The sequence below is a fragment of the Prinia subflava genome, chromosome 24 (assembly GCF_021018805.1).
Source record: "Prinia subflava isolate CZ2003 ecotype Zambia chromosome 24, Cam_Psub_1.2, whole genome shotgun sequence".
Taxonomy (NCBI): domain Eukaryota; kingdom Metazoa; phylum Chordata; class Aves; order Passeriformes; family Cisticolidae; genus Prinia; species Prinia subflava.
The window spans coordinates 2,758,762-2,780,085 of record NC_086270.1 but is presented as its reverse complement, the minus strand read 5'-3'; the positions used below and the strand labels follow the sequence as shown (position 1 = coordinate 2,780,085).

Genomic DNA, 21,324 nt, shown 5'->3' with positions numbered 1-21,324 from the left:
TCCCCCAATATTTTTCCCCCCAATGTCACCCATGACTCCTCCTCAGTGTCCCCCCTGTGTCTCCCTGTGTCCCCCACGACTCCCCCTCGTTGTCCCTCTTCCGTGTCCCCCCAGTGTCCCGCCGGTGTCCCCCCCGTGTCCCTCATGACTCCTCCCCGTGTCTCCCCTCTGTGTCCCCCCCGTGTGCCCCATGACTCCTCCTCGGTGTTCTCCCATGTTCCCCATATCCCCCATGTTCCCCCAGTGTCCCCCCGTGTCCCCTATGACTCCCCCTCGGTGTCCCCTCCCGTGTCCCCCCCGTGTCCCTCCCGTGTGCCCCCAGTGTGCCCCCGGTGTCCCCCCATGTCCCCCCGTGTCCCCCATAACTCCCCCCCGTGTCGCCCGCGTGTGTCCCTCCCGTGTGTCCCTCCCGTGTCCCCCATAACTCCCGTGTGTCCCTCCCGTGTGTCCCCCATGTCCCTCCGTGTCGCCCGCGTGTGTCACCCCCGTGTCCCCCCCGTGTCCCTCCCGTGTCCCCCCCGTGTCCCCCCGTGTCCCCCCCGTGTCCCCCCCGTGTCCCCCCCGTGTCCCCGCCGGTGTCGCTCCTCCAGCGCTGCGCTTCCCGCGCTCTCCGCCAGGGGGCAGCGCGGCCCCGCCGCGCCCCAGGGCCGTGACCGGAACGGGCGGGGCCGGGCCCGGGCGAGCGCGGCCGGAGCGGGGCCGGGCCGGGGCCGGGCCCGGGTGAGCAGGGCCGGGCCGGGGCCGGGCGGGGGTCCCTGCGGACCCGGGCGGGGGTCCCGGCGCGGCCCACGCGGGTCACCATTCCCTGCAGGCGGCGCTGAGGCCCCGGGACGAGCGGCCCGGCCGGTGAGCGCCGCGTCCCGCCCCGGCAGGCAGGCATGTGGTCCGTGCTGTGGGCGGCCGTGCGCTCCAAGGCCCCGTACGTCACCTTCCCGGTGGCCTTCGTGGTGGGGCTGGTGGGCTCGCAGCTGGAGCGGTTCCTGCGCGGAGACCCCCCGCCCACGGCCCAGGACGAGAAGAGCATCTCGGAGCAGCGGGAGGACCGCAAGCTGCAGGAGATCGTGGGCGAGGACGTGACCAAGGTGGTGAGCCTGAAGGACAAGCTGGAGTTCGCCCCTCGGGCCGTGCTCAACAGGAACCGCCCCGAAAAGAGTTAATAAAGGGTGGTTTGGGTAAAGGAGGTGCCCTGGAGCGGCTGCTGGGGACTCCCTTGACAGTGCACTGCTTCCACCAGCCTCCCTCCTGCTGCTCCTTACCCGCCCGGGCCCTCCGCAGGGTCAGGTTTGCCCACCCCATGGATTTGCACAAGGTACCCAGAGCTCGGTGGCAGAGTGGGCAGGGAGATGGAGATGGAGCGAGTCTGCAAGTCCTCAGCTCTCGCCAGGCCTGGCTCCTGGACCACAAAACCCTCTCGGCCTGGTTCCACCTGTGTCTCCTCAGGTTTGATTTCTTCCATGGTGTGAAGGTAGAAGAAGTTTGGACCTGAGTGCCACGGGATGGGTCAGGCTGACCTCCAGTGACAGGAAGAACTGCTGCCCTGCTTCCAGATCCCCTGTGGCTCTTGATGAACCCCAATACAGCCCCACGCCAACAGCCATGGAGCATTCTGGGGACCCTGTCCCTGCATCATCCCTCCCAGGAACGGTGACAGGGGGAGGTGAAAGTCCTGGTCCTGCTCTGTTGTGGTGCTCTGAGCGTGGCGATGTGTCGGGAACGGGGAGATCCCTGCCCTCTGCACAATAAACTTGTGTCAGTCCTCGGGCCTCAGTGTCTTCTGCATCAGCACAGCCCCAGCCCTGTCTCAGAGCGTGTCTCTGCTCCCTGCATGTTCAAGAAGCAGCTCCTGCAGTGGGACAAATGCCAGTGCAGTCCCTGACCGGGCACTGACCTCCAGGCCTGGCAACAGGGTGGCAGGCAGGAAGGAGGGGAGGCAGCAAATTCCCAGCCTGTGCCGTGGCTGTGCCTCCCTCCCAGCTCCCCCAGCTTCGTCATCTGCTTCCCTTTGACCTCTTTATCTGGAAGAGAAGGGCTGTGACAACATAGGGTGGGGTCCCAGGGGACCGAGGTCCCACTGGGGTGCTGAGCAGGGACAGGCTGGCAGCAAGAACGAGGGGCCAGTGGCCATTGTCCCCTCCAGGCATTGCTGGCACAGCAGGGACAAACCCCAGCCAGAGCAGCCTGAGCAGGGCCAGGGTTATCGCTGCCTCCTGGCTTGTTTTTTCCCGTGGTGCCTGAGCAAGGCCCGCGCTCTGTCCCGGCCCGGCCTTCCCCTCCCGGGGGCGATAAATCTGCCGTGCCTGGTGCGAGCGCCGGGGTCAGCAGGCAGTCAGCATTCACAGTGCTGTGCTGTGCCCCGGCCAGGGCCAGTCCTGCCCCGCTGACAGCTTTACTGCCGTGCTCCCGGCTCTGTTTGCCTCCCGAGCTGCTGTGCTGGCCTGGACTGCTGCCCTCAGCTGGGCTCATGGCCCGGCACCGCCGGGAACACTCTGCCCTTTGCTGCGAGGGCAGCTGAGCCTCGGGAGAAGGTGCAGGAGGAGCCTGGGTGTGATTTAGAGCCTGTCCCAGCCCTGTCCCACTGCCACCTGCAGCACTGGGGCTCACAGTGCCCACCACATTGTCCCCCTGGCAGGCTGGCGCTGTCCTCTGAAGTGGCCCCTTCCCCTTTGTCTCCTTTCCCAGCCAGCCTGTGGGGTGACGGCTGTTCCCTATTGTGTGCTGGGATGGGAATGGTCCCGTTCCTTCTCCCAGCTGGGACCAGCTCGGAAACTGTCTCTGCAATGCCTTTGTTCACCCCGCGCCGGAGCGGCTCCCCCGGCTGTTTACAGCCCATTGATCCCCTCGTTCCCAGGGCACAATCGGGCTTTGGGGGGGGCTTGCTGCCCCATTTCCTGCCCCGGGCCCATGCGGTGTCGGTGGGGGAGGCTGCTCCAGCAGCTCCAGCACGGTGCTGGAGTGATGGCCTGGACAAGGACTGAGCCCTGGTGGTGACAGCTTGGGCACTGATGGCACCTGGTGGCAGCCCCTGTCCTGCTCCCATCTGTGCCTATGGCACTTCCAGCTGTTTTCCGTGTGTCTGGGGACTCCCTCCTGTCCATCCCCCGGCGTTGCTGCGGGGCTGTGGATTCCCGCAGGCGCTGGGACGGGGGTGAAGCTGCTTCCCAGACCTGCCGCCTTTCTCCTAAGCCTTCAGTGCTGCAAACCCACCCTTCCTCCCATTGAATCCCAACAATGTGCCGCTTGGGAAGTGCCGGCGGGACAAGAATAGGAGCAGGCAGCTCTCAGGACTAGGGGTGGCTGCTCAGAAGAAGAACGAGAGGAAGCTTTGCTGAATAAACCATTATGGTAAAACTCTGCCCTCCCGAGCCTGCTCTCAGCCACTCACGTGCAAATGCTTGGTGTGGTGCAGGGGTTTGTGATCCAGCTGTTCCCAGCATGGCACAGCTGGGCACTGCTGTGGAAGCCCTGCCTGCAGCAAGCCTGTCCCGGGCAAGGAGTCCCACGCCTGGTCAGGAGGCCAGAGCATCACAGTTGGGTGTGAGAACATCCTCCAAGTCTTGTCCAGCTTCAGGGATGTCCGTGCATCCGTGTCTGGCTGTGACTGCACGGTGCCATGGATCAGGGCAGCCACAAGTACTCCCGGTCCCAGCCCAGGCTGTGCCCCAGGCTCATGGGGGATTGGGCTGACTGCAGTGCTCCTGGCATGGCCCGAGGGCAGCTGCAGCTTCCCGATGGTCCCTCTGTCCTGCCAGGTCCTGCTTTTCTCCATCGTGAGCAAGAGCAGGTGGTGGTTTCCGCAGGCAGGATGCCGGGACTGAGCTGTGCCCCAGCTCGCTGGGGTGGCTCAGGGGACAGGGACAGCTGCTGTGTGAGGGGGACAGGGACATCCCCCTGGCCATCCGGCACACCTGGATGGCTGCTGTGGATGTCCGGTTAGATCAGAGCAGGGATGCTCCAGCTGTGCAGGGCTGGGGATGAGGTGACTGTGCTGGCACAGGGATGGAGCGAGGCCATCTGGGCCCTTCCTGCAAGGCCTGCAGTGATGATGCTTTGGGAGGAGAGGAGCAGGGTGGGAGCTGGCGGGGGGAGCAGGGGCCTGCAGGGACTCATGCTCTGATGTCCCATCCTGATGCAGTGCAGTGACCCCAGGACACCCTGACCTGCCCACAGTGGGGTGACCCCGGGACACCCAGGTCCCCATAGAGCACGGTGTCCCCACAGCCCGGGGACACGGCGGGTGCTCACCCCGGCTGCACTGGAGAGCAGATAGAACATCCCCTCAGCGTGTTCCCCTCGGCCCCTGGAGACTTCTGCTCCCTCCCAGCCGAGGCTTTTCCCAGGCTCTGCTTTTGCCCTTTTCCTGAGAGCAGCCAAGTCTTTCCCAGACTCCACGTCTCGCTTCCTGCTGTGGCTCCCTCTGTTCTGTGCCTGGTGGCTCCTTCCGTGGCCAGCAAAAGCCCTGAAGTGCCGTGGGAGAGGAGCAGCTCTGCTCTATACCAAGTCACATCCCTCAAGCCATAGCTGGGGACAGCTAGAGTGGAACATGTTCCCATTCAGCACTGGCTCTTCCTGCAGGTACAGCTCAGGGGTGATTCCCTATCCCCAGCACTCCAGGACCACTTTAGATTCTTGTTTTCAGGCCACCCCATGCCTCAAAAACCCGCTGGCTCTGCAGGCAGCAGCATCTACTTGCCTGGTGTTGCATCAGGATGATGCCCTGAGGTGCTGGCGGTGTCAGGACCCATGCCAGGGTGGGCACAGGGTGCTGGGCACCGCAGTCCTGGTGCCTCCACATGAGGAAACGGCCGGGGGTGAGCTACAATGTCAGGATGCAGCTATTGAGTGCGTTTCCTCCCTCCTGCCGTTCTCACACAGGGCTGCATTGTCTGCCATGCCCGCGCATGGAGGGACCCTAGTGGAGGGCTAAATATAACCCCGGGGAGGAAGGGAGCTCCGTGGGGTTTGCTTTTCCTTCTCTGTGCACCACTGGCAGCGGCTGGAAAGGGCAGGATTGTTCCTGGTTTGGGGTTGCCCCAATGGTGGGTGCTGTGGGCACAGAGTGCTGGGGTCAGGGCTCTGTGCCTGGCCCAGGAGGATGCTCCTGACTGCTCCCACTGCCCCTGGGGACACACCTGGGCATTGACAGGGCCCTGTGGGCAAGTGTGGCCACGGTGTGGCCCTGCCTGGCACCCTCCTGCCCAGCTCTGTGCCCTTGTTCCCACTCAGCTGTGATTCTGCTCCCACTTTGGCTCTTCCTGAGTGGGTCAGATTTAGACACTTGCTGTATGCTGGGAAAGCTTAAAATAAACTCCTTGGTGCTTGGCCAGCACCTCAGGCAGAGCCTTTCAGACAGGACAGCCCTCTGTCCCTGGCCATGGCAGAGCTGAGCAGGGTGCCTGGCATGGACTGGTCCTAACTGGGAGGAGGGCAGAAACCTCCCTGCAGAGGATCCCTGGGCTCCTGGGGACTGTGACTGGTGTTAGACCAACACCCCCAGCAGGAACTGGGATTTTGGGGAGTGTGTTGTCCCTCCAGGACTGGGAGAGCTCCCTCAAAGTGTTTCCTAACTCAGGGGGTGCCAGAGCCCCCGGGAGCCCCTCATGCAACCCCCAGGCTGCCTGTGCCAACACAGGGCTCAGCTTCATCATCCAGGGCCGGCTGCTGGGGGAGCGAGTGCCGTTCCCACGAGGGACCAGAGGGATTTGTTTACTCAGGAGGGAGCGTGGAGGTGTGAGAAAGGCCAGTCCAGCCACTATCTGTCCCCCAGGCTGTGCCAAAGCGCTCCGCCGGGCCAGCCTGGGCTCTTATCAGCTCCAAACTTTTATTTGCCTAAGGGCTGCCCGCCCACCTTTTGGGGGGCTGCTGCCAACGCCAGCCCTGCTGCTGCCCCCTCCCCAGCCTGGCCCGCAGGTAAGCCCCTCGCTGTTGTTGTTGGCAGCACGTCCCGGCGGCGTGGGGTCACTGCAGCTGCCCTGAGCCACTTTGTCACAACACGGGAACAATGGTGGGACACGGAGCTGTGTTTGTGCAGTGCCTGGGCAAAAGAGGGGGGGTCTCGGCCGTCTTGTTTTCCACCTTGCAGGGTCGCTCGGAAAAGCGTGATGCTCCCCTGGTGCCAACAAAAATAGGAGTCCAGGAGAGGGGAGGTGACCCGGGGACACTGGTGGGTAAACATGGCGTGGCTGCTCCGTTCCCTTTCACTCGGGCATTTCCTCCTGGCCCTGCACACTGGGCTGCTCCCCCCAGAGCTGCAGGGCTCTGCTGATACTGGGGAGCACCGGGATGTGGCCCCCCTTTGTGCTGGGGTGGCCTGGGATGTCCCAAGTGGGCAACAGCGGGAGCAGGGCAGGGTCCCTCCAGAGACAGTGAGAGCAGGGCAGGGTCCTACCCCAGCACCCTGCAGGAGGGCACAGGGAAGAGCTGGGAGCTGGTGGAGTGCCCAGACCCCCACCCCAAGGGGTTCCACCCCCCTCATTCCCCACAGGGAGGAAGCCAAGGGTGGGCTCGGCTGCCAGCCCAAGGGCAGCGCAGCTGGGTGCCTCCCTCCTCATTTCCTCCAGTGGCCGATGGCAGCGATACTGCCCCATATCACCCATGCTTCATTTTCTCCAGGGTATTTTTAGCCTGTCCCACCCTCACTGGAGAGGCCCTCGACAGAGAGCAGGCTCTGCTCTGGCCTGGCTTGGCTGGGGAACTGAACAGCCCCAGCCACATTGTGTGCCTTTATCTGTGGCTCATTTCCACCTATTATGCAGCCACGAGCAGCTCCGTGGCCTCTGCTGGGTTTATCTGCAGTGGAGGGAGAGGGGCTGAGCTCTGCTTTGGGTCACCATGAGCCTGGGATGTGACAGTTCTGTCAAAACCCTGAGTTAAGGCTGGGCTCAAGGGGACAGGAGGCCACAGCAGGGAGGGTTGTACTTTCACTGGGTGATTGGTGCCTGCAGCAGAACTGAGCGTCCACGTCCCCCTTCACCCCGGTCCCATCACCCCCACAGGACAGCATTTCCCCCTCCCTCAGCCCCAAACCCTCACCTGCCCTCCCGGAGGCAGCTGGAGGCTGCAGGAAGCACAGTCACACCGCCTTCACCTTTTCTCATTCATCCAACTTTATTCAACAAAATGCAACACGGAGTCTGCCAGAGGAAGGGGAACAGCACTGAGGGCAGTGTCCAGACCCCACGCTCACACCTGGGTCACACAGGACCTGCAGCCCCTCGGTTACAGCAGGACAATCCCCTCTCACAGCATCAGTGGGCTGGGGAAGTTGGGGTGACAGCTCCCGTGACAGCAGTTGGTTCTTCCATCCCACCCAGCCCCTCAGCCCACAGCAGGAGATGACTAGTGCAAAGTAATAAAAACCCCCAAAACCCCCAAATTATCAGGTGCTGGGCTGATCCCTCCCCTAAACCCCACAGAGCTCCAAGGCACATGGCCAGACTGGATACAGCTCCCCAAAGTCCCTGCAAACTGCAGCTTTAAGGCAGAAACTCCACACTCAGGCCAGCAGGTTAAAAATAACTTAAAGGCACACATCCCATGGGAAAGAGCCCAGGACTGGGAGGGGAGGAACTCACACTCCTGGGTCACCCACAGTGACCCTGCAGCCATTGGGATCTGCTGGTCACAGCAGAGCTGGCTTAACCCCTCTGTGTCCCATGGGGAGGGGGCAGCTTCTGCAGCAAACCCTGGGCAGGTGCCAGGGCCACTGGAACGGGATGGGGCTGGTGGCCAGGATTGGTCAGTGCTGCCCCAGCCCAGCTTTTCCCGGCAGTCCCCGGCTCAGCCTGCTCCGTGTAGAGGCTGGAGAGGAGCAGCTTCCCATGGCTGTGCTCCTGGCTCTTGTGCCGGCCAGGCTCTGGGGTCCGGCCGAACCACAGCTCCCAATGGCCAGCAGCCTGCAGCCACAGCCTCGGGGACAGCCTGTTCCACGGCGTGGCTCCAGGGGTTTCTCCCTTTCCCACGGCAAGGCACACAGGACACGGCGTCCCGGGGAACTCTGAGCAGTTTCCTTCCTTGCAGGGTCTGTGGGGAAAACCAGCGAGAGCGGAGGCTGCGCTCCACGGCCACGCTCCCGAGCATCCCATCCCAGGGCGGGCAGGTCCCTGGAGCCTCCAGAGGGGAATGTGTATGGCACAGCACCGGGCAGGAGGCAGCTGCCTGCCCACAGCCAGCACCTTTGCAGGCACAAGGGACTGAGCAATGTCCCCCTGCCAGCTGGGGCCAGCCCAGCACTACACATATTGCTTTTTGGAGGCTGAGCTCCCAGGCCGGCTGCCCAGTTTCTCCTCCGGGGCAGAGGCTTCAGCAGGCTGGGGTGGGTAGGGGTCCGACAGGGGCCTGCTGCCAGTGCCCAGTGCCAGGTTCTCCTCGTTGCGGTAGTTGGCCCAGTTCTGCTCGCTGGACAGCTTGTTGTAGGTCTGGTAGGAGGGCGCATGGCTCTCAGCCATGGGCAGGAAGGGATAGTGCTTGGGAGCGTAGGGACTCGAGACCATGTCATCCACAAAGGTGTTCTGGCTCGGTGCTGCTGGCCCCGACACCTTCTTGATGTTGCTAAGCAGGTTCTTGCAGCAGAGGTGGAAGAGCTCCAGGAGGTTCAGGATTAAGGAGATCAGGCCCATCACCAGCATGAAGATGATGAAGATGCTCTTCTCGGTGGGGCGGGAGATGAAGCAGTCCACCTGATGGGGGCAGGGGTCCCTCTTGCACACGTAGCGGGGCACCATGGAGAAGCCGTACAGGTACCACTGGCCCACGAGGAATCCAGCCTCAAAGATGCTCTTGCAGATGACACTGGTGATGTACGTCCACATCAGCGCCCCTCGGATCTTGAGCCGCCCACTCTCTGTCATGTAGATCTTGGACATCTTCTTCTCCAGGGCTGCCAGGGCCTGCTCGATCTTCGGGTCCTTGCTGTGGACAGCCCGAAGCTCGCTCTCCTGCTTCTTCAGCTTCTCCTCCTTCCGGGAGAGATAGACAACATGGCCCAGGTAAATCAGGGTCGGGGTGCTGACAAAGAGGAACTGGAGCACCCAGTAGCGGATGTGGGAGATGGGGAAGGCTTTGTCGTAGCAGACGTTGGTGCAGCCTGGCTGCTTGGTGTTACACACGAAATCCGACTGCTCGTCCCCCCACACGGACTCCCCGGCCAAGCCCAGGATGAGGATGCGGAAGATGAAGAGCACGGTGAGCCAGATCTTCCCGATCACCGTTGAATGCTCCTGGACTTGGTCCAGCAGTTTCTGCAGGAATTCCCAGTCACCCATCTTCTAGGAACCCTTTGCCTCTGCCAGCAGAGAGAAGAGAGCAGCCACGTCAGTTCCCTGTTTCCATGCTGGGGAGCACAGGGCAGATGTGCTTTTTCAGGATGTAGCTGCTCTTCAGAGTGCCCTAGCAAACCCTCTGAGGAACATCCCGCTTCTGAGGGAGGGAAGGTTCCAGGCAGAGTTTAGGAGCCCCAGAGGGCTCCTCCTACACAGAGCAGGAACAGGGGGCTGGGAGAAGCAGGGATTCCCCCCTCTCAGCTGCACCCACAGATCGTGGCTGTCCTGGCCACTGTGGGGACAGCTCGCAGCCAGGGGCTCTTTTGGGGCTGCCCAGGGAGTTCAGGGCACGGAGGGGGCTCACCAATTTGCTGCTGCCCTGGCTTTCCTAAAAAGCAGAGAGCAGGACGGTCTAGAGGGGAAGCACAACCCCTTGGGGTACAGCTGCCACCCCGATTTCTATTCAGGGCTCACCCCAAACTGAACGGACAGCCCCATACCAGCTCCCTTGCTGCGGGGCCATGGACTCCCAGCCCCAGTCCCCTCCCCTCGCCAGGGGATCCCCGGCACCGCTCCCCACCCTGCTGCCACTCCCGGGATCCCGGGGAGCCAAGCCCGCACCCCGCGGGCGCTCAGCCCGGCTGTGAGGGAGGGACAGGGCGACCGCAACCTCGGCTCCTCATTAACCGCTCCTAATTAAGCACAGAAGTGCCGGCTGTGCCGTTAAAAGAAGCCTCCGGCAGCGGTGGGGAGTGCCCTGTCCCCAGCACGGTGTCCCCAAGCGGTCCCGGTGTCCCCAGGCGGTCCCGCTGCTCGCACTCACCTCCTCCGCTCCGGGCACGTCCCGCCGGGCTCGGGCCGCGCTGAGTGTGAGGGGTCCCACCGGGTGGCTGCGGTTGTTCAGGGCCCGGGGAAGCCGGAGGAGGAGCGCAAGCAGGAAACTGGGGGCCGGGGCTTAGTACCGGGCCGGGCCGAGCCGCAGGTGTGCGGGGCCGCCCCCTCCTGCGGCCCCCGGACGAGGGGGCGGCCCCGGCGGGCGGGGCGGGGGCGGCCGGACTCGCCGGGGCCGAAGCTGGGGGGAACGGTGGGAGCCGCGCTCTCGCCTCCGGCTGCGGCTCCGCCACCGGGAAACCCTCTGAGCCAGCGGCCCCGGGATGCTCCGTCCCGTGCCCGGTGTCCCGGGGATGTTCCGTCCTTGCCCGCCCCGGCCGGACCGCGGATGCGGCGCTCGTGGTTTGCCCCCGAGTGCGGCGCGGCGGGCGCTGGGTGGTGCTGGAGCCCCACCGGAGCCCGGCTGCGGTCCCACATCCCGCCGGTTCCCGGGATGAGCCCCGCCGGTTCCCGGGATGAGCCCCGCCGGTTCCCGGGATGAACCCCACCGGTGCCTGGCCCCCATCCCGCAGGCTCCCGGGCTGAGCCCCACCGGAGCCCGGTTGCGATTCCGCGTCCCGCCGGCTCTCGGGATGAGCCCCACCGGAGCCCGGCTGGGAACTCCCCCGCAAGTCCCAGACGGAGCTTTGCTGTCGGGGCTCTCAGCACAGCCCGACGGGCTCGGGAAACGCGGGCCGGCAGAGCGGAGCTGTGAACAGCGGATTTTCCACTAGTGCAGCTTAAGGAGAGATTAAATGGAAATCATTTCTATTTATTGTAATATTTATCAAGGTTTAGTAAATAATTGATGCTCATCTCTCCTTGATTTCCTTGGGGGCCAGCGTGAGGTTCTGCTGAATTAAAGTTTAACGACGCGTGACAAGCTGGGAGAGGCGGAACGGGCGGACGTGAGCTCGGCTGTGGGCTCGACCGATGCCCAGCTCGTGTGGAGGAGAAGGAGCTGGCTGCAGGCTCCTGAGGAACCCCTGCAAGTCCATGCCTTCCGCCCTCACCAGTCCCCCAATTTCCAGCATGCAGAGCAGATCTTGGTGGCTCCAAACACGACATTTGTTGGCCTTTGGATCCGTAGCTTGTGCCATGTGTGATGTGCATCTGAGGTGAGGGGGGACACAGAGGCACCAGGGGAAACAGCAGAGCCAGCAAGGGCATTTGGGCAGGACGTGGCTTGGTGCTTGTGTGAGCCAAGGGGGAGAAGCTGCCCAGCCCCAGTAATGGCAAACTGGGCAAACTGGGCCAGCAGAACTGTTGCCAACAGACTGGAGCCCTGGTCCTCTGTCTTTACTTTGGGTGCATGAAGAGAGCTCTGGCCACGGAGCCCAGAATTCCTTTGGATTCTTGGTACAAAAGAAAGCACTGCTTGGGACTGGCATGTGTGAGGCACAGTGAGCTGGGAGGACTGGCACGCACTGGGTGGCACCGGCCCTGGCTGGGCACTCACACCCAGCATGGGAGCAGCAGAGCTGCAGGACCCAGGAGAAGCTGCTGGACACGAAGGATCTGTGTAACCTGCAGAGCTCCAGGGCTGCCCTTGCCTTACCTGTGTCTGCTCAGGCGCCCGTGGGTCTCTCTCCAAGGACATTACTTTGTTTGGTTTAGTCATTTTTCACACGGGTCAGCTCTTGAGGGTTTGGAGATTTGGCAGGCTGGAAAAGCCAAGTTGAGGGGAATGTGAACCGGCTGGGATGGGTGAGCTCACGGCTCTTCTCTGTGGGAAGAACAGACACCCTCAGGCATGGGCACAGGCACCCAGCACGCAGCTGCCTCCCAGTATGTCCACACCACTGGGACACCAGTGATGTGCCCATGGTCCCAAGCAGGAGAGTTCCCATGGATGTGTCCCCCTCCCCTTACAGCCATCGAGGTTCTGGCTGAAGAGTCTGGTGGTGGCATCACCTGTGGTGCCAACCATCCCTGGCACATACCAGTCCACTTCTTCCCCCACCACCCTTCCCAGCACCCTCAGACAGCAGTCAGGGCTGCCACACACCTAGGCTGGGGCTTGTCCTTCTCCTCTGACTTGATGTGGCAGTGGCAGGTGGAGGCCTTGCTGTAGCTGACGGAGCGCTTGGATTTCCTCCACTTCCTTGCCCTCTGGACAACTCGCTTGAAGATGAGGTAGAAGATCTCACAGACAGTGAGGACGATGCAGATGGAGGAGGCTCCGACCATGAAATAGGTGAAGACCCTTTTCTCGGTTGGCCGAGCGATGTAGCAGTCCACGGTGTTGGGACAGGGATCCACGTTGGAGCACTTTACCAGCCGTGGTAAATCGAAGCTGTCCCACATCTTGTGGAGGAGGTAGAGGAACAGGATCTCTATGATAAGCTTGAAGAAGAGGCTGAACAGGTAGGTCCACCACAGCCCGCCGTGCTTCTTGCCCGTGTTGCTGTAGAGCTTGGGGCAATTCTCTCCATTCTTCTCCCGGTTCTTCCTCTCGCGGTCCTCCCGGTAGGCCACGTGCATGATGACCAGGAGGGAAGGACAAGTGACGAAGATGAGCTGCAGGGCCCACAGGCGGATGTGGGAGATGGGGAAGAAGTGATCATAGCACACATTGGTGCAGCCCGGCTGCCGCGTGTTGCAGTCGAAGTCCTTCTGCTCGTCGCCCCAGACCCGCTCAGCTGCCACCACGTACACCAGCACACGGAACACAAAGACCACGGAGAGCCAGATGCGGCTGAAGGCCGTGGAGTACTTGTTGACCCCACTGAGCAGCGCCTGCAGCGTTTTCCAATCCATGGCAGCCGAGGGAGACCAGAGTCACCCGACCTGGAGAGGCAGAAGGAGCAGTGAGGAGTGATGGGAGACACCACTGGGGCTGCACTTCTCTCACTGCACTAAACCTCATGGGTCTCTGAGCCCCCTCCTCCACCACATTACGCTTGTCTAGGATGGGATTTCTCTTGCAGACAGTAAAGCCCCTCCTCACACACTCCTGGTGACAGAGGGGACTCAATCTCTCAGAACTTCCTTCATGACAGAGCCTTTCCTGTAAGGGATGAGCCACCCGGCGAGTCCCTGCCACCAATTCCACACCTGATTGTGCATGCTGGTGCAAACTGGCAGCACGATCTGCTGGAGCAGGCCAGGATCAACAGCCAAAGGGGAAATGGCTGCTCCTGCAGCGCTGGGGTGCTGGGACATGCCAGGGACCTGTTTTCTGTCTCACAGGTGATACCTGAGGCAGCCCAAACACAGATGACAGTGGGGCTGCAGAAAGTGAGAGCCTCTGTGTGTCACAGTCTGTGTGTCACAGTCCGTGTGTCACCAGCTTGTCACCCTGGCCAGAGCTCTGCTCCTGCTCCGGCAGCAGCTCCGGAGGTCCCGACGGCCAAACCGGCTCCGCAGCTCCGCCTGGGGCTGCCCCGTGTGAGGAGGGTGACACGCTAAGCCTGATCCTGAGTTTTACTGCACCTGGATTTACAAACCCAGGTGGTTTTTACCACCCTCTGGGCTGTGAATGTGTCCATCCTGGCAAAGATTCACAGACCCCTGGGTCGCTCCCACTTTTAAGGAATTGCCGCTGCCCGTTGCCCACCCAGTGCCTTCCGAGACGTACCTGGAGGAGGCTCAGGCTCCTTCCCCGCTCACCGGGGGCTGTGGGGTGGGGAGTGTCCAGCACGGGGCATAGCCAGGGCGTGATGGCAAACTGGGGATCAGGGTCCTCTCATCGGTGCGCTGCCATGTCCCAGGGCTGTGGGGACAGAACAGAACCTGGAGAGCTGCCCGGAGCCCATGGAGCCCATGGGAGAGCCTGTCCTTCTCCAGCGCCACCCCACAGCGAGCCCTGAGCCTGTGCTCCCACACTTCTGGCCCAGGGACACACTGGGAAGTGTGGCTGAGCTGAGTGGCCCCAGGCTGGGGTCCCTGGCAGCCTGTGCCAAGTGCCAGGGCTGTGCCTCTGCCTGTGCCCACATACCTTTGCTCACTGCCCCGTTTGGAACCAGATCTTCCTCCCTGGCAAACCCTTGGTCCGGAGTCAGGGTGAGGAGCAATCACTGTGTTCCCACCCAACCCTTGGATTTAAAACTGGGAGAGGGGAGCTGCTGTTTCCCCCCACAAAAGCTGGCGCTGATGGAGCCTCTGCATGCCCCCAGAGCCTGTGCCCCCTCACCGGCCTCCCAATTCACCCTTGACCCCATCCCTGGTGCCAGTGAGACCAACCCAGCACCCACCTGCCCATAACCCACCTGCCCGGCACCTCTGTGCCCGCTTCAGCCCAGCGCTGGCTGCAGTCATGGACCCGCAGTGGGGCAGGAAGGGGACGTGGCCTCCGTGCCAAGCTCTGTGCCAGTCCCCGTGGCAGGGGGTGCGTGCAGCACCGTGTGCCCCACAGGCCCCCCAGCGCTGGGTGGCAGCCAGGCAGGGCAGGGGCAGTGCTCAGGTGTGCTCTGCCGTGCCGGCAGTGCCGGTTTGCCTCCCGCAGAGCCCTTGCCAGCCCCCGGGATGCCAACCCGCTGCGTCACGGCCGCGTCCTGCCCCGTGTGGGCGCAGGGCGTTGGACCTGACAGCGCCCGGCTCCCACCCGGGGCTCAAACTCAGCAGAACCCCTTTTCTCAGGGGGTCTCTGCCTCCTTTGGGAGCCTGAGGTGGCCATTGCCGCTCTCGGGGGTGCCACGCCATGCCATCCCCCTGCCTCACCCCGTGGGATGGGGACTCTGGCACGGTCTGTAGGGTCCTGATGTGGCACTGTGTGGATCCCCACCTCTGACCCCACAGTCCCAGCAGGTCCCACCTGCACCCCATTATACCCTAACACAGCTCCCACCTGCACCCCGGGGCTGTCCCCCCTCAGCCCCGGCAGCCCCAGAGCCCCGTGCCCCGGTACCTGTCCAGGTGGGAATGCCAGAGGAAGGTGTCGGGATCCAGGCGCCTCTCAGAGCAGGGAAGCTCCTTCCCAGCCGCAGCCCTCCTGCACAGGCAGGGTTTGTCTGAGCGTGCGAGGGGAGGGGAAGGGTGGTTGGTTTGGTTCCCAGTGGCTGGGTGAGTCTGGCAAACAGCTCCCGGAGAGGTTCTTGCTGCGCACATGCAGGCACACGCTCGGCTTGAACAACAAAAGGCAGGTCAAATCCCGCAGGGAGATCAGCAGGGACGGATTCCTCCCCGGGAGACACCGGCAGCTCCTTCCAGGTGATGTCCCATCCCCTGCAGGGGTGGTCTGGGCACTGCAGCCTCAGCAGCCAGACCAGAGACCTCGCACCGTCCCCCAGCTGTGGGCCCACATTGCTGAGAGTCCCAGATTACGCAATTGTAACCCACTTTTTTTCTAAAATGATTTTGCCTTAGTAATAGTTTTGCAACAGCTCATCGGTATCTCCAACCTACAGGAACTGGCAGGCACCGCCCTGGCGGGGCCGGTGTGCCCAGGTGGGACCTTTCCCATGGAGCAGGGTGGCACCAGGGTCCCCTGCAGCCGGACCCTGCTCTGCTGCTGCCTCCCCCCGCACTCCCATGGGACCTGGGCGGTGTCCCTAAGGGGGGTCCCTCTCCACCGGGGGCTCACAGGAGGCTGAGTCACCCCCATCCCACCGGATGCCCCATGGATCAGCCCCGATAGATGCCTGTGCTCACGTAGGAATGTGCTTCCCTTCCCTCACCTGGTTTCTAGAGTGCCCCGAGGCTTCCCTGGAATCCTCCGGCACACCCTGGGGCTGATCGGCCCTGCTGGAGCCTCACATGGCACCTGGGCACCTGGCCAGGGCCACCCCTCCCATGGGGACACGTCTGAAGAGCCCCGGGGTGCTTGGTGCCCGGAAAGGTTCTCTCCCTGCTCTCCTGGCAGACAAGAGCCACTTGCCCGGAGGCTTTTTGTCTCCAGGAGGTCAAATAAAGCCACTGAGGGTGGGGACACGTGGGAATGGGAGCCCAGGAGACCCAAAGCAAACCCTGGGGGTGCAGGATGGGGTGAGCCTGGAGGAGGGGACAGACACGGGCCCCCCAATCCTGGATGCGAGCCAAGCAAAGGCTGCAGAGCCTTCCTTCACCCCGGAGCTGCCGGATCAGGAATTTGAGCAATGTTGTTGCAGAGAGCTGGCGTGGCAGGAGTTCTGCAGGAATCTGGGGGCTGTGGCCTGTGAGGTGGAAAACCCTGGAGAGAGGGAAGTTGTTGAGAAGCACTGGCAGCTCTGATTCCTTGCAGAGGCAGCTGCTCCCTGCCCCACGGCCAAACCCTGTGAGGGCCAGGGGTCAACTCACCCCTGGGCAGCGTCTTGCCTGCAGTTTTGGAATTTCAGGAGCGGCCATGTGGCCATGGTGAGAAAGTTCAGGTGCATTTGGCATGGGCAGATTTCCCTCGGGCGGTTGGGTGGGGAGCGGAAACACCCGGTGCTTTGCAGTGTTTGGAAACGCTGAGCTGGGTGTTTGGGTAAATCCATAAATCCGTCAAGGGGCACATCCCTGCGTCCCCTCCACTGTCCCTCTGCCAGTGTGGGTGCAGGGACAAGGTGCCAGCCTGGTTCTGCAGATCTCAGCACCTGGGAGCTTCAGGGATAAGCCCAGGATGTGTCACCCTGATGCCACCCTGCTCTGGGTGGCAGGTGACAGGTGAAAGGCCCCAGTGCCAGATGTGAACACTGAAACACCCAGGGACTGAGGGAGGCCCAACCTTGGCTCCTCCACAAAGGAAAAACCCAAACAGTGGAGCAGGCGGATGCCAAACCAGCAGGAAAACCTCAAAGGCTCTTTAGAAGGGTCTCAAACGGGGCATGGCAGGATTCTGGCTGCCAACAGCTGTCCTGCTCCAGGGCCACATCCCCAGGGACGAGACTCCCCCGCAAGAGCAGGGCAGAGGAGTCATGGGATCCTGGGAGCCGGCAGCCAGGGCTGGACGTAAATCACAGTTTCTCCTCAATTCCCAGCAAACAGGGGGGTTTTGGCCAGGGCAGAAATGAGCCCAAGCTGGAGAGGCCAAGCTACCCCTGACCTGTGCACTCAACCCCCTCCACATCCCTGCCTGGGCTGGCGTTAGTGGTGAATTTCTTTAAAATCCCCTCACCCCATAATTTAGGAGGTCTTCTGAGACCCCACAAACAAATATAGGGAATTTCCTGTGTGAGGATGCAAATTCTGGGAAATATTCAGCTTTTATTGTGACACACCCCCTGGTTTGCTGACCCTGGCCCTGCCTGTGCATCCCAGGAGGGATCCCAGTATCCAGACCCCTGGTTTTACAGCACCAATATCAAATGAAGCAGCCAAATGCTCCCATTTTTCTGGCTGACTCCCGCTTATCCCAAGCCTGGATGGTGCAAGGCACCCAGAGCTCTGAAATGTTTGCTCTGAGCATGACAAAACAGCACAACAACATCCAACAACTGGATCTTGAGGTGTCTCACAGTGGGCAGCAGCTCCAGCTGTGCTTTGATGTGCAGAAGTGGGACAGGGTGTTTTTTCTGGGGCTCATCTCTGTCCCCATTCGTGCCTGCAGGGGGGAACACCTCGAGGTTTCACTCTCCAGCCTGGAGCAGGAGTGGCCAACCTTGCTGGAAAACAAACAGCCCAGCCCATGCTCTTTAAATCGGGGCAATGGCTCGCACACAAAGAACAACTTGTGTCTCTGACGTTACGGGCTTCGTAAAGAAAACTTTCAGGTGGATAATCCAGCAACAGAAGCGGATGGAAGGAAGGCAGTGCCAGCACAGCTTCCCCTGAGAAGTGGAAAAAATTCTGTTTGTATTTCACCATCTGCCTCTCTGACCCCAAACACGCTGATGTCAGCACAAGGAGCTGCTGTGGGCTCAGAGGGCTCTGTGCCAGTGGCTGGGTTCCCCCCCAGGGTTTCTCCAGCATCCTCACCCTCCTCAGTGGCTGGTTCAGCTCCTGCCCTCCCATCCAGCAGTGCTGCAGCCCTACCTGCTCTTGGCTTCCCTTCAGCCCTGCCTGTCCCCGGCATCCCCCTGGCCACAGCAGCCCCTCAGCCTCCATCCAGCACATCCAGCTGGTCCTTTCCCCAGTTTTCCCCATGGAGCGTCTCAGCTGGATCCCTGCAAGGATCTGTCACTGAGAATGGCCTCAGTCACATAAAGGACACAGCAGTGGTGTTCCCTCACCCCCTGTGCCACTTCCTTTGGGACAGAGCCAGGGAGCGCTGCCACCGTCACTGCTCATGGAAAAAATAATTATCACACCCTCTGCGTAAAGCAAAACCAGTAACAGATCGAGCTGCATGTTCAATGTTAATGTTACTTGTGAGTGCATTTGCCGTGAAATTATTGTTAATTATTCATGCCAGTTAATGCTCAGCTCCCTCTGATGGCCTCGGAAGTGGCAGCACCGCCCGTGTCACGGCCGAACGCGATGTATTGCAACAATAAACGAGATCAGATTCTGCCATTTAATGTGGTTGTTTAATCAATGGTTGGGGTGTTTTTCCTCTCCTGCTTTGCTCAGGTGTTTCGCCCTGGCCCGGCAGGATGATCCAGCAGCCCACAGCGAGCTCTGCCTGCCTGGCCGGATCCTCACGCCTGCGCTTCGCCGTGGTGGCTGCGGCACCAGGGCCCTGCTCTTGTCCCCACTCAACTAATGAGTGTTATTAATGACAATTGCATCAGTCTGAGGTGGCCCTGACACCCACAGAGTGGGTGATGTGGGGTGAGACATAGGAAGAGGGGTTTCCTGGGGGATCAGGGTGTCCGTCCTGGCCGGTACAGGCTCAGAGTCTGGGCACCAGTGTCAGCCCACAGCTGCCATGGAGCTGCTGCTCCCTGCCACTCCCAGGGACAGCATGTGTCCTACAGCCCCTGCTTTACCCCAAATTCAGCAGGATGATGTAAAGTGCCTTTCCCAGGACAGGAGAGGCAGAGACCCCTGGGGCACAGCCCAACCCCAGGGTGCTGCCACCCTCAGCGTTCCTGCACGGGGGCACAGAGGAGCAAAAGCAGCCAGGGAGTTGCAGGCCAGGTGAGCAGCTCCTGCTCTCTTCTGGGCAGCTCTAGGAAGGAGCCTCATCCTCGGACAGCGTGCTGGGACAGGAGGCTGTGGGCGGGATGGTGGCAGTGGGGGGTTTGTAGTCAGCCCCATGGAACACCTGCCCGTCTGTGCCCACGGGGTCGGCGCAGGAGCCGTGGCTGTGCCGCCGGCTGTCCCCTCCTCCGGCCTGCTGGCACTCGTGGCACCGCTTCCCGATCAGGTAGGTGGCCTCGACGAGGTTCAGCGCCACGCAGATGCAGGTGGTGACCACCATGAAGAGGGTGAAGATGTTCTTCTCGGTGGGCCGGGAGATGAAGCAGTCCACCACGTTGGGGCAGGGCGGCAGCTCGCACTTCACCACCCGGGGCAGGGTGTAGTTCGTGTAGAAGCGGAAGAAGACGTAGAGGAAGACCACGTCCACACCAGCCTTGAAGAGGAGGCTGAGCAGGTAGGTCCACCACAGCCCGCCCCGCTTCTTGCCAGGGTTGGGGTAGATGCAGCGATAGTCGTCCCCTTTGGTCTCACGGAGCCTCTGCTCCCTGGCCTCCCTGTAAGCCACGTGCATGATGACCAGGAGGGACGGACACGTCACCAGGATGAGCTGCAGGGCCCACAGGCGGATGTGGGAGACGGGGAAGAAGTGGTCAAAGCAGACGTTGGTGCAGCCCGGCTGCCGCGTGTTGCAGTCGAAGTCCTTGTGGTCATCGCTCCAGACCCGCTCGGCCGCCACCAGGTAGACCAGCAGGCGGAAGATGAAGACCACGGAGAGCCAGATGCGGCCGAAGGCTGTGGAGTACTTGTTGACACCGCTGAGGAGCCCCTCGAACACCCCCCAGTTCATGGCTCCCCGATCCTGTTAGCCGGCCTGCGGAGAGAGAAAACACTGTGACACTGAAGGAGCAGCAAAATGTCCCCGTTGGAGCCCCTGTGTGCCTCAAAGCACTGAGCCATGCTCCTGGCACCATCCCTGACCTGTGCTGGCACGCAGGGACACCAGTGACAGCACAGAGCTGCTCTGGGTGACACGGCTCCTCCAAGCACTGTCCCCCACTCCAGGATCACTGGGGCCTGACAATGCTCGGGGTTTCTGCCACAGCCACAACATCCTCTGCCACCGCCACCTCCGGCTCAGCCCCCAGCCCGCCCCCGCTGCCGCCTCGTTGCCCAGGTATTTGTTATTAATCTTCCTTACGTTGCCAGGCCTGGCCCAGGCAGACAACAAATAGCAGCAGCCGGGGCGTGACTCACCCGGCCGCGCTCCTCTCCCCTCGCTGGAATCTGCCCTGTGCTCACCCGGGAGGAGCCCGCTGTCACCGCTCCGTGTGCCCACGCACCGGGGACCCACGGCAGGGCAGAGGCGGCGGCTGGGGGGCTGCACAGCCCCTGCAACGCCGAGGAACAATGAATTTTCACCAGCCCCAGGCCCCTGCGTGGCCGATCTGAGCCCGGTTTGCATCGTGCCCTATAAATGCACCCCGTGCGCCGTGGGCTGCAGCAAAGCAGCACTCCCAGGGCTGCGCCTGGCACTGCCTCCCCTTAAATATTTTGTCCGCCAGTGAAATAACAAGATTCCCCCTCGCTGAGGGGTGAACACATCCCCTGCTCAGCCAATGCACCCACCCGCAGGCCTGGAGTGACCACGGGCGCTCCCGGTTCTCGTCCCTGCCGTGGAAGCTGGTGCCTCCCTGGAGGAACACGCAAACCCCGGATTCCTCCTTCCCTGTGCACGCTGCCTGCATCAGCGCAGGCCGTGCCCGTCCCCCTGGAGCCAGGCTGGGCAGACACACTTCCCCAGAGCCCTCCTCACCTCCCCGGGGCCGGGGGTCGCTGCAGAGGGGTCCCCGGGCCGCTCACCTGCTCCGCGGCGCTGCTGCAGGTCGGCGCCTGCCGGGGCAGGAGCGCATCGCCCGGCGCAGGAGACAGCCCATGAGTCACCCCCGCGCTCCTGGGAGCGAGGAGGAGATTCCCGGGGGACGGGATGGGGCTCCAGGCGGATCCCCACGTGTCCCAAGGAATGCCAGATCTTCCCGAGGCGCAGGGCGGGGAGGGCTGAGCCGGCTGCTCCGCCGTGGGGAGGGGTGAGAGCTCAGCGCTGTCTGCCCTGAGCTTCTGCAGGGATGTTCAGCACAACCTGGGGTCCCTCCGCGCCTTCCCTGCACCCATCTCCCCTTTGTTCCAAAGTGGCCGAAGCCCTGGGAGTCCCTGCCTGCAGCACCGGGAGCCTCTCAGCCGAACACCGCCCTTTTTAATCCTTTTTTGTTGAAACTTT

At 62.3% G+C, this 21,324-nt stretch overlaps 4 protein-coding genes across 7 annotated transcripts; 1 reads left to right on the top strand and 3 right to left on the bottom strand.

Moving 5' to 3' along the window:
• Positions 1 to 653: 653 nt before the first annotated feature.
• On the top strand, positions 654 to 1,756 carry SMIM12 (small integral membrane protein 12). The gene has a single exon (XM_063418954.1). It carries the CDS (start codon positions 879 to 881, stop codon positions 1,155 to 1,157), a length of 279 nt encoding a protein of 92 aa, XP_063275024.1. The 5' UTR covers positions 654 to 878; the 3' UTR covers positions 1,158 to 1,756.
• Positions 1,757 to 7,086: 5,330 nt separating this feature from the next.
• GJA4 (gap junction protein alpha 4) lies at positions 7,087 to 10,218 on the bottom strand. Its single transcript, XM_063418761.1, has 2 exons — positions 10,081 to 10,218; positions 7,087 to 9,280 (listed from the first exon to the last, which is right to left on the bottom strand). The coding sequence occupies exon 2, from the start codon at positions 9,258 to 9,260 to the stop codon at positions 8,229 to 8,231; it is 1,032 nt and encodes a 343-aa protein (XP_063274831.1). The 5' UTR covers positions 9,261 to 9,280; positions 10,081 to 10,218; the 3' UTR covers positions 7,087 to 8,228.
• A 665-nt stretch (positions 10,219 to 10,883) lies between these two features.
• Positions 10,884 to 15,574, bottom strand: GJB3 (gap junction protein beta 3). Of its 3 annotated transcripts, XM_063418766.1 has the most exons (4): positions 14,977 to 15,557; positions 13,708 to 13,842; positions 12,136 to 12,917; positions 10,884 to 11,853 (listed from the first exon to the last, which is right to left on the bottom strand). In XM_063418766.1, exons 3-4 carry the CDS (start codon positions 12,885 to 12,887, stop codon positions 11,841 to 11,843), a joined length of 765 nt encoding a protein of 254 aa, XP_063274836.1. In that variant the 5' UTR covers positions 12,888 to 12,917; positions 13,708 to 13,842; positions 14,977 to 15,557; the 3' UTR covers positions 10,884 to 11,840. The 3 variants fall into 3 exon arrangements, with proteins under 3 accessions (XP_063274836.1, XP_063274834.1, XP_063274835.1); XM_063418764.1 differs by having other exon boundaries at positions 10,884 to 12,917; positions 14,977 to 15,574; XM_063418765.1 differs by lacking the exon at positions 14,977 to 15,557 and adding an exon at positions 14,339 to 14,899 and having other exon boundaries at positions 10,884 to 12,917.
• A 2,902-nt stretch (positions 15,575 to 18,476) lies between these two features.
• Positions 18,477 to 21,068, bottom strand: LOC134561612 (gap junction beta-5 protein-like). Of its 2 annotated transcripts, none has more exons than XM_063418763.1 (2): positions 20,910 to 21,068; positions 18,477 to 19,920 (listed from the first exon to the last, which is right to left on the bottom strand). In XM_063418763.1, exon 2 carries the CDS (start codon positions 19,894 to 19,896, stop codon positions 19,078 to 19,080), a length of 819 nt encoding a protein of 272 aa, XP_063274833.1. In that variant the 5' UTR covers positions 19,897 to 19,920; positions 20,910 to 21,068; the 3' UTR covers positions 18,477 to 19,077. The 2 variants fall into 2 exon arrangements, with proteins under 2 accessions (XP_063274833.1, XP_063274832.1); XM_063418762.1 differs by lacking the exon at positions 20,910 to 21,068 and adding an exon at positions 20,028 to 20,216.
• Between the last annotated feature and the right edge of the window lie 256 nt (positions 21,069 to 21,324).

Excerpts from the sequence above, each read along its gene's own strand:
- LOC134561612 (XM_063418763.1), bottom strand. The coding sequence starts at position 19,896 with ATGAACTGGGGGGTGTTCGAGGGGCTCCTCAGCGGTGTCAACAAGTAC.
- GJB3 (XM_063418764.1), bottom strand. The coding sequence starts at position 12,887 with ATGGATTGGAAAACGCTGCAGGCGCTGCTCAGTGGGGTCAACAAGTAC.
- SMIM12 (XM_063418954.1), top strand. The coding sequence starts at position 879 with ATGTGGTCCGTGCTGTGGGCGGCCGTGCGCTCCAAGGCCCCGTACGTC.
- GJA4 (XM_063418761.1), bottom strand. The coding sequence starts at position 9,260 with ATGGGTGACTGGGAATTCCTGCAGAAACTGCTGGACCAAGTCCAGGAG.